Here is an 11,770-nt window from a genome sequence, read left to right as displayed (position 1 = left end):
GAGGGAGTGATTTTATATTTAAGTATATTATCTTGAGAGGAATGAAACCTTATACAATACGTTTTACAACCCAACCATTTTGCTTTGCTAATGAAGTGTTTAAGCTAGCAATTGATGTGACATTATAATTGTACTGGTATAGTTACCTGCAGCAATAGTTGTAGTGTCCACATCAAGGAAGGTCATTTGATCATCTACTGCGTCCTTCAATACTTGCACTACACGGCTTTCAGTAGGAACAGCCGATTCTTTGTTGAAGATCAGCGTCATGTCCACAAAGACGGATCCCTCACTAGAAATGTAACAATGAAAAATGAAAGGAAAGCACAAGAATTAGGATAAACAAGTTTCAAAGCTTGTGCGCTTTTTCATCAGTATCATATTGATTGGCTATCATCTATGTGATATACATAAAGGTATTCATTCATAAACATAGAGTCTGAAAGTAATTTAATAAAATTGTGTGTACTTACTCAAAAAGTAGTGCAATAAAATTGGTTGTACTTACGCAAAAGAGTTGATTGTACTCCTGGAATACGTTCTAGGAAAACTATGCTTGAAGCCATTGTTAACCTATTATAAAAAATTAAATTAATTAATATTCAACATGTTTCATATTTTTCATGTTAAAATGCAGGAGTACAATGTTTTTCATTATTCAAACTGAATTAAATCTTCATAACATTATCTCACCTCTGTTGTTACATTAGCAGCCAACACCTGGTAGGCTGCTGAGCTTGAATCTAAGTAGTCTTTTATAAACGTACGACTCATGCTGAATCTCAAATCAACAGTCCCTTTATTTTCTGTAGTAGTATCTACAGTCGTCGTTGTTGACACTGCAGTTGTCGATGATCCTGCAGGTGCTGTTGTGGTTCCTGCAGTTGTAGCTCCTGATCCATGAATTGTTGTCCTTTCAGGATTTGGCGTTGTGGGTTCTGCATTGACTGTTGTTGGTCCTGCAGTATTTTTTAATGTTGTTGTTGATGGTCCTGCAGTTTGTTTTGGTAAAGCAGTTGTCGTTGCTGATTCATCAGTTGGCGTTGTTGGTTCTGCAGTTGTTTCTGGTCCTGCAGTGGTAGCTCTTGGACCAGCAGTTGTTGTTGGCACAGCACTTGGCGTTGTTGGTCCTGTAGTTGTTGTTTTGGGTCCCGTGATAGTAGTTAATGATCCTGCAGTTGTTGTTGCTGTAACTGCAGTTCTTGGTCCTGCAGATGTTGTTCGTTCAACAGTTGTCGTTTTTGGTCCATCAGTGGTTGATGTTCCTGCAGTTGTAGCTCTTGTTCCCGCAATTGTATTTGTTGGTTCAGCAGTTGGCGTTGTTGTTGTTGGTAGTTCCGAGGTTGTTGTTGTGGGTCCTGTAGCTTTTGTTTTTCGTTGAGCAGTTGTCGTTTTTGGTCCTGCAGTCATTTTTGATCCTGCAGATGTTGGTGTTGGCCGTAAAGTTGTGGATCTTTCAGTTGTTATTGTTGTTCCTGCAGTTGTCTCTTCTGTTGTCATAGATGTTGTTTGTTCTGCTGCTGTTGTTTGTTCAGCAGTTGTCTTTTTTCGTCCTGCAGTTGTTGTTGTGGATGTTGCCGTAGTAGTTGATGGCCCTGCAGTCTTTTGCCCTGCAGTTGTTGGTCCTGCAGATGTTGTTGGTTGTTCAACATTTGGCTTTGTTAGTCCTGCAGTTGTTGTTGTTGTTCCTACTGTAGTGGATAATAGTCTTGCAATAGCAGTGGTAGGTCCTGCAATTGTTGTTGGTTCAGAAGTTGTCGTTGTTGATCCATCAGTTTTCGTTGTGAGTCCCGTAGTTTTAGCTCTTGTTCCAGCAGTTGTTGTTGGTCCTGCAGTGGTTGATGTTCCTGCAGCTGTAGCTCTTGTTCCAGCAATTGTAGTTGTTGGTTCATCAGTTGGCGTTGTTGTTGGTAGTTCAGAGGTTGTTGTTGTGGGTCCTGTAGCTTTTGTTTCTCGTTGAGCAGTTCTCGTTTTTGGTCCTGCAGTCGTTTTTGATCCCACAGATGTTGTTGTTGGCCGTGGAGTTGTGGATCTTTTAGTTTTTATTGTTGTTCCTGCTGTTGTCTCTTCAGTTGTCATAGATGTTGACTTTTCTGCTGCTGTTGTTGGTTCAGCAGTTGTCGTTTTTCGTCCTGCAGTTGTTTTGGCTCTTGCTGTAGTAATTGATGGCCCTGCAGTCTTTTGACCTGCTGTTGTTTTTGGCACTGCAGTTGTTGGTCCTGCAGATGTTGTTGGTTGTTCAACAGTTGGCTTTGTTATTCCTGCAGTTGTTGTTGTTCCTACTGTAGTGGATAATAGTCTTGCAATAGCAGTGGTAGGTCCTGGAATTGTTGTTGGTTCAGAAGTTGTCGTTGTTGGTGCTGCAGATTTTGTTGTGAGTCCTGTAGTTTTAGCTCTTGTTCCAGAATATGTTGTTGCTTCTGCAGTTGGCGTTGTTGGTCCTGCAGTTGTTGTTGTGGGTCCAGCAGAAGTAGTTAGTAGCCTTGCAGTTACAGTGGTAGGTTCCACAGTTGTTGTTTGTTCAACAGTTGTCGTTTTGGGTCCTGCAGTGGTTGATGTTCCTGCAGTTGTAGCTCTTGTTCCAGCAATTGTTGTTGTTGGGTCAGCAGTAGTCCTGGTTTGTCCTGCTGTTGTGAGTCCTGTTATGGACGTAGTTTGAGATCTCGCTCTAGTAGTTGTGGGTCTTGAATATGTTGTTATTGGTCCTGAAGTTGTTGTTTTTGGTCCTGCAGTTGTCTTTGTTGGTTCTGCAGATGTTGTTCTGGGTCCTGTGGCTGTTGGTCTTTCAAATGTTTTTGTTTGCACTGAAATTGTTGTTGTTTCTTTAGCATTGTTCAATGTTGGTTCTGCAGTTTTGTGTTCAGCTGTCATTCCTGCAATTGTTGATGTAGGTCCCGCAGTAGGAGTTAATAGGCCTGCAGTAGTTGTTGTTCCTGCATTTGTTGTTGCAGGTTTTGCTGTCATAGTTATGGATCTTGCAGATGTCATTGGTCCCGCAGTTGTTGTAGTTGGTCCTGCTGTTGCTGTTTCAGGTTTTGCTGTCGTAGTTGTTGGTCTTGCATTTATTGTTATTGGTCCTGTAGTTGTTGTTGTTGATGTTGGTCCTGCAGTTGTTTTTATTGGTTCTGCTGTTGTTGTTATTGGTACTGCCGAAGCAGTTGTCCGTCTTGCAGTTTTTGCTCTGGGATCAGTAGTTTTTTGAAGTTCGGCAGTTGTGGTTTTTGGTCCAGTTGTTGATTGTCCTGCAGTGGTTTTTGTTAGTCCTAACCCTGCTGTAGTAGTTGTTGCTTCTGAAGCTGTTGTTGTTGGTCCTTCAGTTGTTGTTTTCGGTACTGCAGAAGAAGTGAAAGGTCTTGCAGGTTTTGTATTTGGTTTTCTTTTTGTGGTTGGTCCTGAGGACAATGATGCTGGTTTTGCTTTTGTAGTTTTTGGGCCCACAGTTGTTGATGTTGGGTCAGCAGTTGTCGTTGATGTTCCTGAAATTGTTGATTCTGAGGTTGTTGTTGCTGGTCCGGCAGTTGTCGTGGTTTGTCCTGCCGTTGTTGTTCCTGAAGTTGTTGTGGTGGGTCTTGCTGTAAAAGTTAATGGTCCTGCAGTTGTTGTTGTGGGTACTGCTCGAACCGTTGTTGATCCAGCAGTTGTTGTTGTTGTTTGTTCTGCAGTTGTTGTTCTAGGTCCAGTTTTGGTTGTTACTGCAGTTGATTTTGGTGGTCCTGAAGTTTTTGTTGATCCAGCATTGTTTGATGTCGGTCCTGCAGTCATGTGTTCTGGTCGCCTAGTGGTTGGTGTGGTGGTTGGCCCCACAGTTGTTGATGTTGTTCCTGAAGTTGTAGTTGATGGTCCTGCAGTTGTTGTTGTTAGTCCTGCTGAAGTAGTTGATGGTCCTGCAGTTGTTGTTGTTAGTCCTGCAGAAGCAGTTGATGGTCTTGCAGTTGTTGCTGCAGATTTTGTTGCCATAGATGATGGTCTTTCGTTTGCTGACCGTACTGCCGTTGTTGATGTGGGTCCTACAGTAGCAGTCTTGGGTCCTGCTGTAGTTGTTGCAGTTATTATTGATGGTCCTGCTGAGAAAGCGGTGAGTCCGGCAGTAAAAGGTGTGGGTCCTTTTGTTGCAGTTGTGGTAGTAGTTTCTTTATTATTCGTCACAATAGTAGATCTGTCCACATTAAGCTTGGTGATGCCCCTGGATATTGCGTCCATCAATACCTGCAATGCAGTGCTTTCACTGGGAACAACCGATGTGTTTTTGAAGATCAGTTTCAAGTCAACAACGACTGATCCATTACTAGAAACAAAAAGAGGCAAAAAATAATTAGTTAAATGATCATCTCATGTATATTTGCATAATGTGTATTTGTAAAAGGGTTAACGACGACTTTGTTGTGATGGTGATATTTACAATAATAAAAATACTATAATAAATATTAAAGAAGTACCTGAAGGATGTTACCTCACTCCTGGCAAAGCTATCTTGAACATGGGCTTTGAAGGCTTTGTCTACCTAATGTGAAAAATGTAATATTGTGATTAATACTATAATTCAGGCAATAATGACTGAAAATTGCAAATTATTGATTTAAGTACAACATCAAAGGACTGTGATTATCTCACCTCTGTTGTAACATTATTAGAGAGGACCTGAAAGCTTGTGGAAGTAGGGTCTGAGTATTGTTCAATAAATATTTCGCTTAAACTAAAAGTTATCTCCAAATTCCCTTCTTCTGAAGAAGTAGTGGGTCCTGCAGTCACTGCTGTGGGTCCTAATGTATTTGTTGTTGGGCCAGTTGTGGTAGTTAAGGGTCCTAAAGCAGGATTTGTGGATCCTTTATTTGTTGTTATTGGTCCTGCAGTGGTTGTTGGTTTTGCAGTTTTTTTCATTGGTGTTGTGTTAGTCGGTAATGGTCCCTCAGTTGTTAGTTTTGGTTCTGTGGTTGTTGCTCTGGGTCCAGGAGCTGTTGCTAGTTCAGCAGTTGTTATTATTTCATAAGTTGCTGTAGGTCCTGAATTTGTTGCTTTTGGTGCAGCAGTCGTTGTTGGTTCAGCAGTTGTCCTTGTTGGTCTTGCAGTTGTTGAAGTGGGTCCTGCTTTAGTAGTTGTGGGTTCAGCAGGTTTAGTTATTGGTCCTGAAGTTGTTGGTTTGAGTTCTACAGTTGTCATTGTTGGTCCGGCAGATGATGATCCTGCTGATGTTGAGATTCCTGATGTGTTAGTTGCTGGTACTGCAGTTTTTGATGTGGATCCTGTACTTTTTGTTGTGGGTCCTGTACTTTTTGTTGTGGTTCCTGTAGTTGTTGTTTTTGGTTCATTAGTTATCGTTGGTCCCGCAGATTTTTTTGTTGGTCCAGAAGTTTCTGTTTTGGGTTGAGAAGTGTTCAATGTGGGTCCGGCAGTAGTATGTCCTATTGTCGTAGTTGTTGGTCCTTTTGCTGTTGTTGTTGTTGTGGTTCCTGCAGTTGTGGTTGATTTTGGTAGTGCAGTTCTTGTTGACGATGGGCCTGCAGTTGGTTTTGTGGGTCCTGTTGTGGTTATTGTTGACTCTTCTGTTGTTGATGGGAGTTCAGCTTTAGTAGTAGTTGTAACTGCAATTGTTGATCCTGCAGTTGTCATTTTTGGTCCTATAGTTGCTGTTTTTTGTTCGTCAGATGTTGTTTTTAGTCCTGCAGATGTCGTCGATGTTGGTCCTGCAGCTGTGTGTTCGGTTGTCGTAGTTGTTGGTCCTTTAGCTGCTGTTGTTGGTTCAGCTGCTTTCGATACTGGTCCTGCAGCTGTCGATCTTGTAGATGTTGTTTTTGGTCCTGCATTTGTTGTTGCTGCCGTCAGTGTTGTTTGTTTAGAGATTTTCATTGATGTTCTTGAAGTTGTTGCTGGTGGTCTTTCAGTAAAAGTAAATGGTCCTGATGATGTTACCGACGTTGCTGTTGGTCCAGCAGTTGTTGATGTTGGTTCAGTAATTATCGTTACCGGTCCTGCAGTTTTGGATCCTGCAGAAGTAGTTGTGGTTACTGCAGTTCTTGTTTTTGGTGCTGCAGTTGTTGTTGTGGGTCCTACAGTGCTTGTTGAACCAGTGGTAGAAGTTAATAGTGCTGCAGTTGTTGTTCCTGCAGTTGTTGTTGCAGGTTTTGCTGTTGTAAATGTTGGTCCTGCAGTTGTTGATGTTGCTTCAGCAGCTGTCGTTGTTGGTCCTGCAGTTGTTGTTGATCCCGTGGGTTCAGCTCTTGTTATTTGTGGTCCTTTACCTGTTTTTGTTTGTCCTTCAGTTTTTGTTGTTGGTCCTCCTGCAGGAGTGGATATCTTCACAGTTGTCGTTACTTGTTTGGCTGTGGTTGTTGGTCCTTCAGTTGTTGAAGGTTTTGCTTTGGTAGTTCTAGGACCTGCAGTTGTTGTTGTGGGTCCTGCAGTTTCAGTTGGTCCTGCAGTAGCAGTCGTTGGTCCTAAATTTGTTGTTGTGGGTCCTGTTTTAGTAATTATGGATCCTGCAGAAGTAGTTGCGGGTACTGCAGTTGTTGTTTTTGGTGCTGCAGTTGATGTCGTGGGTCCTGCAGTCGTTGTGGGTCCCACGTTAGAAGTTAATAGTACTGCATTTGTTGCAGGTTTTGCTGTTGTAATTGTCGGTGCTGCAGTTCTTGATGTTGGTTTAGCAGTTGCCGATTTTGGTCCTGCAGTAGTTCTTGCAGGTTTTGCTGTCGTATATGTCGATCTTGCATTTGTTATTGGTCCTGCAGTTTTTGTTGAATGTCCTGCAGTTGTTAACCCTGCTGTTGATGTTTTGGGTCCTGCTTTAGTAGTTTTTGGCCCTGTAGTTATTGCTCCGGGACCAGCAGTGGTCAATGTTGGTTTTACAGTTGTGTGTTTTGCTGTCGTTCCTGCAATTGTTGTTTTGGTTCTCTCAGCAGAAGTTGATAGTGCCTCAATAGTTGTTGTTCCTGCAGCTGTTGTGGGTGCTTCTTTAGTAGTTGTTGGTACTGCAGTTGATGTTGTTGGTACTGTATTCGTTTTTGTTATTCCTGCAGTAAGTGCTGCTGTTGCTGCAATTGTTGATCCTGAAGACTTTGTTGCTGGTCCTGCGGTTTTCGTCATTTTTCCTGCTGTAGTTGATTTTCCTGAAGTTGTCGGTGTGGGTCTTACGGTAATGGTTAATGTTCCTGCATTTGTTGTGGTGAATCCTCCAGTTGTTCTTGGTCCCACGATAGAAGTGAATTGTCCTGCAGTGGCTGTTTCAGGTTTTGCTGTCTCATTTGTTGGACCAGCACTTGGTGATGTTGTTTCAGAAGTTGTCCTTGTTGGTCCTGCAGTTAACGTTGTTTGAACTGCAGTTGCAGTGAGTCCTGCTGTAGTAGTTGTGGATCGTGCTGTAGTAGTTGTGGGTCTTGCATTTATCGTTATTGGTCCTGAAGTTGTTGTTGTTCGTCCTGCAGTTGTTTGTCCTCCCGTTGTGGATGTAGGTCCTGCAGTTGTTGGTCCTGCAGTTGTTTTTGTTGGTTCTGCTGTTGTTGTTATGGGTCCTGCTGGAGCAGTTGTCTGTCCTCCAGTTTTTGCTCTGGGACCAGCAGTTGTTGGAAATGCAGCAGTTGTTGTTTTTGATCCAGTTGTTGATGGTCCTGCAATGGTTTTTGTTAGTCCACCAGTTGTTGTTGTTGGTCCTGTAGTTGTTGGTTCTGAGGCTGTTGTTGTTGGCCCGTCAGTGGTTGTTTTGGGTACTGCAGTAGAAGTGATAGGTCTTGCAGTTTGTGTGTTTGGTCTTCCTGTTGTGGTTGGTCTTGACGACGATTTTGTAGGTTTTTCTGGTGTAGGTGTTGGTCCAGCAGTTGTTGATGTTGGTCCCACAGTAGTTCTTGCAGGTTTTGCTGTCGTAGTTGTTGATCTTGCATTTGTTGTTGGTCCTGCAGTGTTTGTTGTTTGTCCTGCAGTTGTTGATCCTGCTGTTGCTGTTTTGGGTCCGGCTTTAGTAGTTGTTGGCACTGCATTTGATGTTGTTGGTCCTGCAGTCGTTTTTATTATTCCTTCAGTTGTTGCTTTTGTTGGTTCATCAAATGTTCGTCCTTTAGTAGTTGTTTTTGGTCCTGCAGTAGCTTGTGGTCCAGCCGTTGATGTTGTGGGTCCTTCAGTTGGTGTTATCTGTTCAGAAGTAGTCATTGTCGTTCCTGCAGTTATTGTTGTTCCTGGATTTGTTTTTGTAGGTTCAGCAATTGTTGTTTTTGGTCCATCAATTGTTGTTGCGGGTCCCGTGGTAGAAGTTAATGGTCCTGCAGTGGTCGTTCTGGGTGGTCCTGTGGTTGTTGTTGCGGCTCCTGCTTTAGTAGTTGTGTGTCCTTCTTTAGTAGTTGTTTGTCCTGCTGTTGTTGGAATTTGTCCGGTAGTTGTTTCAGGTTTTGCTGTTGTAGTTGTTGAGAATGCAGTTGATGATGTTGATTCAGTAATTGTCGTTGTTGGTCCTGCATTTGTTGTTGTTGGTCCTGAAGTAGTCGTTGTTGGTCCTGAATTGGTTCTTGTGGATCCTGCTGCAGTAGTTGATGGTTCCGAGGTTGTTGTTTTTCCTGGTGTTGGGGTTCTCTGGTCAGAAGATGTGGCTATTCTTCCTTCAGTTTTAGCTCCTGGTGTAGTAGTTGGTGTTTTGAACGTTTTTGTTGTTTGTCCTGCACTTGATGCTCTTGGTCCAGCAGTTGTTTGTTCAGCAGTTGTCATTGTTGGTCCTGCAGTAGTAGTTATGGGTCTTTCAGTTGTTGTTATAAATCCTGCAGTTGTTGTGGTTAGTCGAACACTTGTTGTTCGTCCTGCATTTTCTATTTTTGGTTCCGTATTTGTTGATGTTGGTCTTGGAGTTGTTAGTGTTGGTCCTGAAGTTATTATTTTTGTAATTTTAGTTGTTATTTGTCCTAAAGTTTTGGTTGTAGGTCCTGCAGTTCTAGTGGTTGGTTCTGCAGTTGATGATGTTGGTTCAGCAGTTATCGTGGTAGGTGCTTCAGTTTTGTATCCTGCAGTTCTTGTTGTTGGTTCTGCAGTTGTCGCTGTTCGTCCTGCATTCGTGTTTGTTAGTCCTGCATTTGTTGTTGGTAGATCAGTGGGCGATGTTGGTTCTGCAGTTGTGTGTTCTACTGTCATAGTCAGTGGTCCTTTAAGTGTTGTTGGTGGTTCAGCAGTTGTCATTGTTGTTCCTGCAGTCATTGATGCTGGTTCTGCAGTTGTTGTTCCTGCAGTTAATATTGTTGGTCCTGCAGTTGTTTCATGTTTTGCTGACGTAGTTGTTGTGACTGCGGTTGATGTTGTTGGTTCATCAGTTGTCGTAGTTGGTCCATCAATTATCATAGTTGGTCCTGCAGTTTTTGGTACTGCTATAGGACTTTTGGGTCCTTCTTTAGTAGTTGTTGGTCTTGCAGTTGTGGCCTTTAGTCTTTCAGTTGTTTTTGGTGTTGTTGTTGTAGTAGATGGACCTTCAGTTTTTGCTCTTGGTCCTGAAGTTGTTTTAGTTGTTGTTATTGTTCCTGCTTTTTTAATTGTAGGTCCTGTTGTAGTGGTTGTTGTTTCTAAAATGTTTGTGGTTTGTCCTGCACTTGATGTTCTTGGTCCAGCAGTTGTTTGTTCAGCAGTTGTTGTTGTTGTTGGTCCTGCTGTGGTAGGTGTAGGTCCTGCAGTAGTTGTTTTGGATCTTTCAATTGTTGTTGTTGTTGTGGGTCCTGCAATTGTTGTTGTAGGTCCTGCAGTTGTTGATGATAATCCTGCAGCTGTTGTTTTTTGTTTAGCAATTAACGTTGTTTTTCCTGCAGTTGTGGTTATTGGTCTTGCCGTTTTGGTTGTAGGCACTGCTGTAGTAGTTGTTGGTCCTGCAGCTGTGGTTATTGGTCCTGGGTTTTTGGTTGAAAGTCCTGCTGTAGCAATTGTTACTCCTGCAGTTGTTGTTCCTTTGTTTGGTGATCTTTGTCCAGCAGTTGTTGGTGGTCTTGTAGTTGGTGTTGTTTGTTCTGTAGTTGTTGTGGGAGCTAGTGTCATAGTTGTTGGCCCTGCAGTTCCTGTTGTCCGTTCTGCAGTAGTATATGTGGTTCTTTCAGTTGTTGGTATTGGTTCCGCAGTTGTTTTTGTGGGTCCTGCATTTGTCATTGTCAGTCCTGCAGTTGTTATAGGTCTTGCACTTGCTGGTCCTGAATAAGTAGGCGAATATCCTGCATTTGGTGTTGTTGGTCCTGCAGTTGTTGATGTTGGTTTAGCAGTTGTTTTTTGTCCTCGAGTTGATGTTGTTGGTCTTGCAGTTGTCATTGTTAGGCCTGTAGGACCATTTATGGGCCCTGCTGTCGTAGTTGTTGGTCCTGCAGTAATAGTTGTGGGTCCTTCAGTTGTTGTTATTAGTCCTGCGGTTGTTGTGGTCAGTCCAGCAGTTGTGGATTGTCCTGCAGTTGCTGATTTCGGTTCAGCAGTTGTTGTTGTTGGTCTTACAGTTGTTATTGTTGGTCCAGCCATTGTCGTTGTTGGTCTAGCAGTATGAATTGTGGGTCCAGCAGTTGTCGTTGTCGGTCCTGCTGTTGTTAATGTGGGTCCTGCAGTTGTTTTTGTTGGTGCAGCAGTTGTTGTTGTTGGTCCTGCAGTAGTCATTATTGGCGCAGCAATTGTAGTTGTGGGTCTTTTAATCTTTGATGTGGCTCCTGCAGTTGTTGTTTTGGGACCTAAAGTTGTTGTTTTTGGTCCTGCAGCGTTTGTGTTTGGTCCTGCAGTTGTTGTAGTTGGTCCTGCAGTTGTCGTGGTTGGTCCTGCTATTATCATCGTTGGTCCTGCAGTCATCGTTGTTGGTCCTGCAGTTGTCATCATTGGTGCAGCACTTGTTGTTGTTGGTACAACAGTTGTAGTTGTGGGTCTTTTAATTGTTGATGTGGCTCCTGCAGTTGTTGTGGTAGGTCCTTCTGTACATTTTGTGGGACCCTCAGTTGTTGTTGTTGGTCTAGCAGATGTTATTGTGGGTCTTTCAGTTGCCGTCATTGCTCCCATAGTTTTAGTTGAACGTCCTGCTTTGTTAGTTGTTGATCCTTTATTTGTTGTTGTGGGTCCAACGGTAATAATTGTTGGTATTGCAGTTGTCATTGTTAAGCCTGCAGGACCCATAGTTGGTCCTGATTTTTTAGTCGTGGGTCCTGCAGTAGTATTTGTAGATATTTTAGTTATTGTTATGGGTCCTGTGGTTGCTGTTGTTTGTCCTGCAGTTGTTGTTTTCGGACCTGCAGTTGTTGGTGTTGGTCGTGCTGTTGTGGTTATGGGTCCTGCTGTAGTATTTGTGGGTCCAGGAGATGTTCTTTTGGGTCCTGCTGTAGTAGTTTTGGGTCCAGCAGTAGAAGTTGTGGGTCTTTCAGTTGTTGTTATAAGTCCTGCAGTTGTTGTGGTCAGTCCTGCAGTTTCTTTTCTTGGTTGAGCATTTGTTGTTGTTGGTCCTGCAGCGTGTTTTGTCGGTCCTGAAGTTATTATTTTGGTACTTTTAGTTATTACTGGTCCTACAGTTTTGGTTGTAGGTCCTTCTTTACTGGTTCTTGTTCCTACAGTTTTGGTTTGTCCTGCAGTTCTGGTGGTTGCTTCAGCAGTTGATGACGATGCTTCCACAGTCGTCGTTTTTGGTCCAGCAGTTGTTGGTTCAGCTCTTGTTGTTCGTCTTGTAGATGTTGTTTGTCCTGCAGTTGTTGTTGGACCTGATGTTATAGTTGTGGGTCCTGCTGTTGTTGTTGTTGGTCCTGCAATGGTAGTTGTGGGTCCTTCAGTTGTTGTTATTGGTTCCGGAGTTGTGGTTGTCAGTCCTATT

The 11,770-nt window shown here is 42.9% G+C and overlaps 1 protein-coding gene across 1 annotated transcript; it reads right to left on the bottom strand.

The window, feature by feature from the left end:
* Positions 1-3,454: 3,454 nt before the first annotated feature.
* LOC130380031 (mucin-5AC-like) lies at positions 3,455-7,774 on the bottom strand. The gene is made up of 4 exons (XM_056587215.1): positions 4,612-7,774; positions 4,437-4,501; positions 3,955-4,285; positions 3,455-3,670 (listed from the first exon to the last, which is right to left on the bottom strand). The coding sequence occupies exons 1-4, from the start codon at positions 7,075-7,077 to the stop codon at positions 3,455-3,457; spliced, it is 3,078 nt and encodes a 1,025-aa protein (XP_056443190.1). The 5' UTR covers positions 7,078-7,774.
* Positions 7,775-11,770: the final 3,996 nt, after the last annotated feature.

Source organism: Gadus chalcogrammus, chromosome 3 (genome assembly GCF_026213295.1).
Source record: "Gadus chalcogrammus isolate NIFS_2021 chromosome 3, NIFS_Gcha_1.0, whole genome shotgun sequence".
Lineage (NCBI taxonomy): Eukaryota > Metazoa > Chordata > Actinopteri > Gadiformes > Gadidae > Gadus > Gadus chalcogrammus.
The sequence above is the reverse complement of the archived record's forward strand: the minus strand, read 5'-3'. Positions and strand labels throughout refer to the sequence as shown.

Coding starts and splice junctions, on each gene's coding strand:
- LOC130380031 (XM_056587215.1), bottom strand. CDS start 7,077: ATGACGAAAACCGCAGGACCAGCAACAAAGTCTTCAGGATCAACAATT. Junction 4,502..4,611: donor CTAATAATGTTACAACAGAG/GTGAGATAATCA, acceptor TTTTCACATTAG/GTAGACAAAGCCTTCAAAGC. Junction 4,286..4,436: donor AGTGAGGTAACATCCTTCAG/GTACTTCTTTAA, acceptor TTTTGTTTCTAG/TAATGGATCAGTCGTTGTTG.